Source organism: Bombina bombina, chromosome 1 (assembly GCF_027579735.1).
Source record: "Bombina bombina isolate aBomBom1 chromosome 1, aBomBom1.pri, whole genome shotgun sequence".
NCBI classification, from domain to species: Eukaryota; Metazoa; Chordata; class Amphibia; order Anura; family Bombinatoridae; genus Bombina; species Bombina bombina.
The window spans coordinates 642,433,138-642,443,679 of NC_069499.1; the positions used below are offsets into that span (position 1 = coordinate 642,433,138).

General features: G+C 37.6%; 1 protein-coding gene across 3 annotated transcripts in view; it reads right to left on the reverse strand.

Moving 5' to 3' along the window:
• Positions 1–9,644, reverse strand: part of ZMYM3 (zinc finger MYM-type containing 3) — a 486,348-nt gene extending 476,704 nt beyond the window's left edge. For 2 of the 3 annotated variants that reach the window (XM_053699093.1, XM_053699092.1), the window contains exons 1-2: positions 9,391–9,605; positions 7,555–8,253 (exon numbers count right to left, since the gene is read on the reverse strand). In XM_053699093.1, the coding sequence (XP_053555068.1) occupies positions 7,555–8,233 (679 nt within the window). In that variant the 5' untranslated portion in view covers positions 8,234–8,253; positions 9,391–9,605. Of the gene's footprint in view, positions 1–7,554; positions 8,254–9,390 lie in introns of all 3 variants that reach the window. The other variant, XM_053699094.1, reaches the window with a different exon arrangement.
• Between the last annotated feature and the right edge of the window lie 898 nt (positions 9,645–10,542).

Genomic DNA, 10,542 nt, shown 5'->3' on the forward strand with positions numbered 1-10,542 from the left:
CGTACCAGCTATAGATAAGCTTTGTAAACACAGCCAGCAGAAGAAATTACACTCCCAGTGTGATAAAGCAGAGATAAGGTAATAAAATCTTGATATTCCATTGTTCTCTCAAAGTATTGGTGATTGTTTTGAGGACAGATATAAGATAAAGAAGCAGGTATATGTGCACAATGTGATACAGTAATGAGATCTGATTATACCTACAAGCTCAACCTATTTTATTAGGCTGTGGCTTCAAAACACAATATCAGAGCTTTAATATACAGAAATAAACCTTAAAAGGCTAATTTTCATACATTTTTTACTCTGCAGTTGGTAAAAAAAGCAATTGTAAACACATTAAGGGAAAAACTATTTTACAGTATACTGTCCCTTTAAATAAGTTTGCTGCAATTGTTTTCCATTTGCCTTACTGGGAGGAGTCAATATGGATTTGTTACTACTGTAACAAGACTAAACAAATCTTATGTTTTGTTCAGTTAAATTGACACTAAAGTCAAAATTTAACTTTTATAATTCAGATATAAAATGCAAATTTACATAAACTTTCCAAATCACTTCCATTACCAAAATGTAATTTTATATGCACACGTTCTAAACATGTGCAAGAGTGCACAGTATATATGTACATGCATTTTGTGATTGGCTGATGGCTATCACTTGATAGAGGGGATGTAACTAACTGAAATTTGTCAAAAAGTTTACTATTCCCTTGAATTTCAGACTAAGTCATATCGCATTGAATGCAATGTATTTGTATTACAAGTACATATTCCCATATCTGAAACTCCAATATTTAACTAATCTGAAATTCAAACTTTTTAATTAATATTTAAATAGTTAAAAAAAAAAATGAGTTTCAGATGCTACTATTTATACAAAAGTATTAAAAATTATACAAAAACTACCATTAGGTTGCATGTATAAGCTGTACTGACATTTAAATATTACCCAACACATAAGATTGTTTTATAGACTTGGTTCCATTCCCTCTCCAAACTGTCCCATTTTAAAGAAAGAAATAATTAAAAATACAAACTATTCTGGAATCCAAACCATGTCCAGGACCAAGCAGTTTGGATAAGGTTTTTTTCTACTTGTATGCAACTCTACTGTATTTAACAGTCAACACAAACATTTTTACTGTTTAAAATGATAGATAACGCCTTTACCCATTCCCCAAGCTTTACACAACCAACATTGTTATATTAATTCCTAATTTCTGCCCGTTTCTAAGTCACTACAGACAGCCTCTTATCACATGCTTTTTTTTATTAACTTCTCACAACAGGAGACTGTTAGTTCATGTGTTCCATATAGAGAACATTGTGCTAACACCTGTGGGTTGTGGATGGCACTACACTGGCTAAAATGCAAGTGAGTAAGCCATGTGATCAGAAGGCTATCAAAAGAGGCTTAGATACAAGGTTATCACAGAGGTTAAAAGTATATTAAAATAAGAATGTTTTCTGTGCAAAACTGGGCAATGGGTAATAAAGGGATTTTCTGTCTTAACCCCTTAATGACCGGACCATTTTTCAATTTTCTTACCCTTAATGACAATGGCTATTTTTACATTTCTGCAGTGTTTGCGTTTAGCTGTAATTTTCCTCTTACTCGTTTACTGTACCCACACATATTATATACCGTTTTTCTCGTCATTAAATGGAGTTTCTAAAGATACCATTATTTTCATCATATCTTATAATTTACTAAAAAAAAAATGATAAACTATGAGGAAAAAATGGAAAAAAACACACTTTTTCTAACTTTGACCCCCAAAATCTGTTACACATCTACAATCACCAAAAAAAACCCATGCTAAATAGCTTATAAATTTTGTCCTGAGTTTAGAAATACCCAATGTTTACATGTTCTTTGCTTTTTTTTGCAATTTATGGGGCAATAAATACAAGTAGCACTTTGCTATTTCCAAACCACTTTTTTTCAAAATTAGCGCTAGTTACTTTGGAACCCTGATATCTGTCAGGAATATCTGAATATCCCTTGACATGTATATATTTTGTTTTAGAAGACATCCCAAAGTATTGATCTAGGCCCATTTTGGTATATTTCATGCCACCATTTCACCGCCAAATGCGATAAAAAAAAAAAAAGTTCACTTTTTCACAAATTTTGTCACAAACTTTAGGTTTCCCACTGAAATTATTTACAAACAGCTTCTGCAATTATGGCACAAATGGTTGTAAATGCTTCTCTGGGATCCCCTTTTTCAGAAATAACAGACTTATATGGCTTTGTGGTTGCTTTTTGGTAATTAGAAGGCCGCTAAATGCCACTGCGCACCACACATGTTTTATGCCCAGGAGTGAAGGGGTTAATTAGGGAGCTTGTAGGGAGCTTGTAGGGTTAATTTTAGCTTTAGTGTAGTGTAGTAGACAACCCCAAGTATTGATCTAGGCCCATTTTGGTATATTTTATGCCACCATTTCACCGCCAAATGCGAGCAAATAAAAAAAAAAAACTTTAAATTTTTCACAATTTTAGGTTTCTCACTGAAATTATTTACAAACAGCTTGTGCAATTATGGCAGAAATTGTTGTAAAAGCTTCTCTGGGATCCCCTTTGTTCAGAAATAGCAGATTTATATGGCTTTGGCGTTGCTTTTTGGTAATTAGAAGGCCGCTAAATGCTGCTGCGCACCACATGTGAATTATGCCCAGCAGTGAAGGGGTTAAATTAGGTAGCTTGTAGGGAGCTTGCAGGGTTAATTTTAGAGATCAGCCTCCCACCTGACACATCCCACCCCCTGATCCCTCCCAAACAGCTCTCTTCCCTCCCCCACCCCACAATTGTTACCGCCATCTTAAGTACTGGCAGAAAGTCTGCCAGTACTAAATAAAAGAGTTTTTTTTTTTTTTTAAATAAAAATTATAAAATATTTTAGTTGTGATGGACCCCTGCCTTAGCACCAACCTCCCTGATCCCCCCCTCCAGCTCTCTAACCCTCTCCCCTACCTAATTACCGCCATCTTGGGTACTGGCAGCTGTCTGCCAGTACCCAGTTTGGCCCCACAAACCAAACTTATTTTAATTGTATTTATAACTTTTATTTGTGTTTAATTATTTCTGTAGTGTAGCAGCCCCCCACAATACCCCCACCCCCTCCCCCTCACAGATCCTTTTAAATATAAAAAAAATAAAATAACTTTTTTTTCCCTTACTTTTTCATTGGTGTCAGTGTGGCTAATGTGCGCATGTGCACGTGCACGTGAGCCCACGTGCACGCGCGCCCACATGCACACGCACACCCGTGCACGTGCACGCGCGCATCGTGCACGTGCGCGCACACGCTCCCTCCTCCCACCGGTCAAAGGCACCATCGGCACCATCACTACCGGTGCAGAGAGGGCCACAGAGTGGCTCTCTCTGCATCGGAGTCTTGTAAAGGGGTATTGCAGGATGCCTCCATATCGAGGCATCACTGCAATACCCTCAGAGCTGCTGGAAGTGATTGTGATCACTTCCAGCACTCTGTTAGACAACTGACGTACCAGGTACGTCCATTGTCATTAACTGCTTGTTAATGCATGACGTACCTGGTACGTCAGTTGTCATTAAGGGGTTAAATCAATAAACATTTTGGTGTTAATTGTCCCTTTAAGTCATGTAACAAAGAAACTTTCCAGTTTACTTCTATTATCAAATTTGCTTCATTCTCTTGGTATCATTTGGTGAAGGAGCAGCAATGCACTACTGGTTTCTAACTGAACGCATGGGGGTGAGCCAATGACAATCGGGGAGATAGATATACATTATATACAGTATCTCACAAAAGTGAGTACACCCCTCACCCCGCAAAGTATATATACACACAAAAAAAATTCCACTACCCATTGGCGAGTGGAAATTAGTGAGTTAATGTCTACAAATATTATCTAAAGGGATAGTATATATCCATGAAAGGGCAAAGATATGTTATTCCTCTAGGGCTATAGGGACCCCATTAGTGTTTAGACTGTTACTTCTGAGAGGGTAAACAATGGCAGAGAGGGATTGGAGAGGAAAAGTGAAAGTGGAGATAGCGTTAAAGGGACAGTTTACTCAAAAAAAATCTCCTCTAATTTGTTTCCAATGATCCACTTTACCTGCTGGAGTGTATTAAATTGTTTACAAGTATTTCCAACACGCTTACATTGGCATTTGAAATTATTTAGCCTGTGGTATCCCCACCCACCCGGAAAGTTCTTGGCCTCAAGGCCAAGCTGTGTTAACACAGCCAGTAGAAGAAATTACACTCACAGTGGTTTATAGAAGAGAAAGTAATAAAATGTTAATTTTCCATTGTTTTCACCAAGTTATATGGTTTATGGACAGATACAAGATAGAGGAGAAGGTATATGTACATAATGTGATAGAGTAATGAGATCCGATTATACCTACAAGCTCAACCAATTTTATTAGGTTGTGGTTTCAAAACACAAAATCGGCTAATTCATATACACAAATAAACCTTAAAGCAAATCTCATTTTATACTCTGCAGCTGGTAAAAAAAAAGTAATTGCAAACACATTAAAGGGACACTAAACACAAACATTTTCTATCATGATTCAGATAGAGAATACAATTTTAAACATTCCAATTTACTTATATTATCTAATTTGCTTCATTCTATAGATATCCATTGTTAAAGAAATAGCAATGCACATGGGTGAGCCAATGACACGAGGCATATATGTGCAGCAAACAATCAGCAGCTACTAAGCCTATCTAGATATGCTTTTCAGCAAAGTATTTCAAGAGAATGAAGCAAATTAGAAAGTTGTTTAAAATTACATGCTCTAAATCATGAAAGAAAAAAAATGTGGGTTTCATGCCCATTTAAGTAAAAAACATACATATATATATATATATATATATATATATATATATATATATATATATATATATATATATATATATATACACACATATATACATATATATATATATATATATACATACATACATATATACATATATACATATATATATACACATACATACATACATATATATATATATATATATATACACATACATACATATATATATATATATATATACACATACATACATATATATATATATATATATATATATATATATATATATACATATATATATATATATATATATATATATATGAGAGAGAGAGAGAGAGATATACACACACATACCAATCAGCAGCTAGAACCTACGTTATTTGCTGTTCCTGAGCTTTCCTAGATAAACCTTTCAGCAAAGGATAACAAGAAAAGGAAGCAAATTAAATAGAAGTAAATTGAAAAGTTGTTTAAAATAGTATGCTCTGTCTAAATAAAGACACTCAGCAGGGGATAGGAGAGATAAGTAAAAAAAAAAATCTAAGTATAGCACTTTAGGATGTGTGTGTATAGACAGTTATAAAATAAAGAGGTCCGATTCCCCTTCAAACTCAGCCCATGTTAATGGGTTGCAGTTTTAAAGAATAAAAACAGCTATTTCATATAAAATATATTCTCATGCATGGTTTAGTCTGCTGTTGGGTTAACATGCCACTGGAAACACATTAAAGGGAAACCAATTTTAGAGTGCACTGTCCCTTTAAGAGGTTTCCAATTATAAGACCATATAAAGCTCATAGCAGGTTTCAAAAGCATTATCCCAGCACCACAAGGGGCTTCAGCATAAATAATAAGAATTGCAAAAGTATAGAGAGTTTGCTATACTACAGTATGGAAAGTGGTGGTGGAAGGTGGAATTTGGTTATGAAAAAAAAGGAGGATTGTTGCAAATAAGTTAATACATTTCAAACATTTTAAAACTCATCCAAGTAGGTTAGTTTAAAGGGGTATGATTTTTTTATTTTTTAAAGATTGACACAATTTTAAGTAACTTTCCATGTTACTTGCATCACCTAATTTGCTTAATTCTCTTGGTATCCGTTGTTAAAGGAGCAGCTAGCTGAACACATCAGGTGAGCCAATAACAAGATACATGCAGCCAACAATCAGCAGTTAGCCCCCAGTAATGTACTGCTGCTCATGATCCTACTTAGACATGCCTTTCAACAAACGATAAAGAGAATGAAGCAAATTAGACGATAGAATTAAATTTGAAATTTGTGCAAAACTATATACTTATCTGAATCATGAAAAGTTTAATTTTGACTACTACCCCTTTAATGCAAGACTGTAAAAATGTAATTAAAGACTTTTACTGTACAGGACAAGAAAGCAAAATAAACATTTTACTGAAATGGTTTTACTAAGCATAATTTGAGTGAAATAACCTATTTTTTTTATTTCATGATCCAGACATAGACGTCAATTAGAAAGTTGTTTACGATTATCAAATTGTCTTCATTCTCTTGTTATTTGCTGAAAAGCAGGGACATAAGCTCAGGAGCGTACATTTGTCTGGAGCACTGTATGGAAGCAGTTTTGCAAGAATGTTATCCATTTGTAAGAGCACTAGATGGCAGCACCATTTCCAGCCACCTACTTAAGTATCTCTTCAACAAAGAATATCATGAGAGTGAAGCAAATTTGATAATATAAGTAAATTGGAAACTTTTTTTTACATTTTATGCTGTGTCTGAATCACACAAAAAAAATTTTTTTGGATTTCAAAGTGTTTCAATGAGATCTAAAAAGCAATGGAACCAATTATGTCACATTATTGAAACATTCTACAATGTATGAATGCAGAATACTATTAATGTAAATGGTTACTATTTTTATACAGCACACACACATGTTCTAGTTACTCAGGTGGCCAGCCTACAAATACTGGGTAAAGTTCAGTGCTGGCCAACACTACTAAATAATTAAAATGCTCTCAAGGGAAGTCAGCACCTATCACCAAACTTTGGGGCACGGAAAAAGGGATTAGCCAGATCCCAGCATCGTATTCCAATTTCAAAAAAAATTCCAGCCTCCAAATAATAAGTAAAAGAACCTTTATTCACTTATAGAGGGTCTATAATGTAGCAACAACGTTTCAAACCAGCAATTGGTTCTTAGACATAACTAAGAACCAATTGCTGGTTTGAAACGTTGTTGCTACATTATGGACCTTCTATAAGTGAGTAAAGGTTCTTTTACTTATTTGGAGGCTGGAAATCTTTTTGAATTTGCAACACTACTAAATCACTTTTAAAGGGCCAGTCTACACTAATATTGCTATTGTTTAAAAAGATAGATAATGCCTTTACTGCCCAATTCCCCAGCTTTGCACAACCAACATCGATATATTAATAAATTTTATTTACATTTAAACCTCTAAATTTCTGCCTGTTTCTGTGCCACCTTTAGACAGCCTCTTATCACATGCTTTTTAATTTGTTTTTTACAACAGGAGACTGCTAGTTCATGTGGGTCCATATAGATAACTGTTTACGCTCGAGGAGTTATTTAAGATTTAGCACAACACAGTACAAAATGCAAGTAAATAGCCAATAAATAAAATGTCAAAAGTAAATTAATATAACTGTTGGTTGTGCAAAACTGGGAAATGGGTATGGGGATTATCCTAGGATAAAGCCCGTACATTATGAAAACTTAACCCACCTGTAGGGGTCTGGGAGGAACTTTCAACACCATGACCTTGTGGAACTGGGCTCTCTCGTTTGGATGCATCTTTATCCTCTGTGGAGACCTCTGTACCAGTGTTGACACCACGATCCAAAACAATGGGTGTAGTTGTGCGAGGTTTTAGGGTAGGACGTAGCCTCATTCTCCTTGGTGCAGTTTTGCTTGGCTGTGGGGGCGCAGCCTGTGTCTCTGGAGGTTCACCAGCAGTTTTTTCATCTGGCAAGCAGTTAGTGTCACCGTCACCATTTTTCTCAGAGTTCTTGGCCTGGTTTTGGTCACTATGCTTATTGGAGCTAGTAGTCTCGCCTATGATTTCTACTCCATCACTTTCTTGACTATTTTGGGAATCCTCAAGAGAGCCATCGTTTTGTGAGGCTGCATCCTGCTTATCCTGAACCTGCTCTGGTTCCAGGTTGTCCTTTTCCTGTTTCTCTACAAGTTCTACCCTAGGTGATAGGTGACCTGAATTACTATCCCCCTTCTTACCATCTATCTCACTGCTTTTTGATACACCCTCCTCCAACTCCATGCTGGTGTTCTCTGTTGAAAGTATTTTTAAATTATCTGATTCAGTCTTCCTATCAGCTTCTGTTGGATTTTCTGCAATGAGGGGTTCGCCGTCAATAGACAGGTGGTCGGAAGTGCTAGACTCCATGGAAGGAAGAGAGAGTGGACCTGGAAGAGAATATATTCATCTACCTTTTTATCTGTGTTCATGTAAACAGAGTACACCAATCTGATATGCTTAAAAAGGATAGATTATATATATATATATATCATGCACTGTAGCATTATTTGTAGTCAGAGATATAAGAAAACAGGAAAAATAGTTTGTTGCCATTTCTAACTAGTTCTGGACTAGTAAACTACTAACAATTTACAGCCATGTGTAGGGAGCTTAAAAAGTATGCAAGTGAATAAGTAGTGCCTCAGAATTGCTTTTTATTCTCCCAACACACAAATACATATGGTTTATAAAAAAAAAAGGACCCGTGTCTGGTTACTTATTACATTTGCCAAGCCACCCCCAACCCTTGCTAAGAGATTCTACCTTACTAATTTCTATAAAATTTGTTTTAGCGCTGTTTCCCATGTAAATACATCATAAACTCCCTCCCTATCTCCCAGCACTCCCCCAGTCAGCTCCCTTCCTCCCACCCCTAACTCGCCGGATGTCTCCTCTCCACCCCTTCATGTTTTACTCGAGGAAGTCCCCCCAAAAGATATATACACCCCGGATAACCCAATCCCTGCCTGAGCCCATATGTCTTCGCCACATCTTCGCTCCGCCGAAATTTCTACCCATATGTATTTTACCACCTCCGCCGGGCGTCACGGCCTTCTTACAAGTTACCCGCTGGGCGTATTCTTATTCTGCGCACACCTTTCAGAGTCTATCAAGCCATGCGAGAGCAGCTTTTTAAAGTGTATAGCACCCTCATGCCACCCCACCGGGTTTTTTTTCCCTCCCTCCCACTCCCGGGTGTCATTCGCTCCAATGTAACGTATTTAATCCTATGCCCCCCCCCCTCATCATCGATCTAGTCTACTCTCTTCAGTAACACAAACCATCACACCCGCCGGGTGTCCTCACCACCCTCCTCGCACACCCGCTGGGTGTCCCCACCCCCAACTCCGTTCTTCGGTGTCCCCATACTCTATTCGCTTATATCGCTACGCTTCACCGCTCTACATTGGGTAGTTAACTACCCCCTCTTGCCCCAACCAGGCGCCCCATTCCCTTTAACACTAATAAACCTCACCAGGTTTCTCCCCTCCCCCATTCGGGTGTCTCAAGCCTCTCAATCTCACCCTCAGTGAAGCATTCCCTTGCGCTCTCTCACCAGGCGGGCTGCTACTGCTCCCCCTCCTCGCTCTCTCTTCCTCCTGCAGTCTCACGCGCAGCCGCAGTCTCGTGCTGTCTCTTTCGCACACTCTCTTTCTCCGTCTCGCGCACTCTCTTTCACACGCGCGCGCACGCTGTGGCCCCTTTAAGCGCGAGACCAAACCAAGAGTAAAGAACTCGCTGCTCTGGACAAGAGGGCGGTACCATACTGCAAGGGGTGGAATAGATGGAGTTCACCGATTGGTTACAGTTAGATGCCAGTCCAAAACAGGGCAGAGTTACCAATACCAAGGCGCCATCACGATCTGTTGAAAGAGTATTCCAGATCTGCGCACGCGTGATCCTGGATGTGTCGTTAGCGACTTTAGCGTGCACTTATCGGTTGTACTGTACATTTTGGGCGGGCGTGTAATACCTAGGTTGATAAAAGTAAAATATTGTACCGCGTGGGAAATACACGTAAGACTAAACTCGTTTTTAGTGAATAATTGTCTGTTTCGTTCTTCTGATCACTCACAATGAACTTTTTGTATTCTGCACTACACGTTTATGGGGTTTTTAAAATACCAAATTCCAGTGCTAAAAATGTTTTGTTTTTTTTTGTACTTTAAGGTGACCATATTTTTAAAATGAAATCCGGGGACTTTTTTTTTATTATTGGCAAATAGTAAAAAACTATTTTATTAGCATATATTCCTCAAATTATATGCAGTGTATTTGGTATGTGTTTATGGAGTGATTGTATGATATATATGTAATTTCTCACATTTCGTCTATGTGAGTTAAAAAAAATCCTTCTTAGGGTTTTTTTGGGAAATGACTACCAAACGCTGTCTCACACACATGCACTCTCACACACACATGCTGTCTCACGCATAAGCTCTCACACACACATGGCTATCTCACACATACATATATGCTATCTCACACGTGCTGTAACTCACACTAATGCTGTAACTCACACACATGCTCTCTCTCACACACACTCTGTCTCACACATATGCTCTCACAAACACACACATGCTGTACACACACACATGCTGTAACACGCTGTACACACACACATGCTGTAACACGCTGTACACACACACACTAATGCTGTAACACACATACACTGT